The 796-nt window shown below is 50.0% G+C and overlaps 1 protein-coding gene across 1 annotated transcript; it reads right to left on the reverse strand.

Moving 5' to 3' along the window:
- Nucleotides 1-342: 342 nt before the first annotated feature.
- On the reverse strand, nt 343-513 carry Pmar_PMAR003168 (hypothetical protein; the record flags this gene model as incomplete). The annotated part of the gene is made up of 2 exons (XM_002785349.1): nt 343-407; nt 459-513. Coding segments are annotated over 2 exons (120 nt in total), but the record flags the coding sequence as incomplete, so codon positions are not given.
- Between the last annotated feature and the right edge of the window lie 283 nt (nt 514-796).

The raw sequence follows: 796 nt of genomic DNA on the forward strand, positions 1-796 counted from the left end.
GCACATCTCTAATATCTGAGGGAATGATCATTGCCGAGCGCGTCGAGCTGACAGTACTCTACCAGAATGCTACCCCACGACATCAACGCGTGATTGACCGGAACTGAGGCATGGCCAAGAGGGTTTATGAATGCCCATACACTAGGCATGTATCTGGAAGACGTATCGTCTGGGAAGATTGCTATCGTTAGAACTCACGCAGCGAGCTGCTCAGGCAATAGAAGCGCCGAGGTGGCTGACAAAAGCAGACACCAGAATGGCGTTTGGACGAGATGGGTGAAAGGCCCCGCTGCCACCACCTACAATACTCGTGAGGGAACTCAAGGGAAGGCATCAATCGACCTCTAAGTCTTTCAATAGATTCTCTTTCACCGTGCCCTGCCTAGGATAACTCGAGAAGCATATCCCTGATGCGATACCGTTACCGTGGAGGAACACATTAGGGGTGAGAAGCTCACCTCCAAAAGGCCATAGGAGGATGTAGCTGATGCTACCGCCTAGGTATCGCGCCATGGTACCATGACCGAATTCGTGACAAAGTACAGTCACTTGTAATATCGCTTGAAAACCTATGAGAATACGGCCAATAAAAAAGGGTTAAAATTCCCTCCCATTCCTTACCAACTGCCATGAGAACCGCATACATGCTTGGCTGGCCACCTCCCAAGGCCTGTAACACCTGGTAGGCAAACAGAGCCACCAACCAATAGTTAACCCTTATTGGCGTGCCGAGGATCCTGATGGGGCATCAGTGACGATGTCTTATAAATGACCTACTTCCCAGCATAGAAGGAAT

This window comes from Perkinsus marinus (assembly GCF_000006405.1).
Source record: "Perkinsus marinus ATCC 50983 genomic scaffold scf_1104296933032, whole genome shotgun sequence".
NCBI lineage: Eukaryota > Perkinsozoa > Perkinsida > Perkinsidae > Perkinsus > Perkinsus marinus.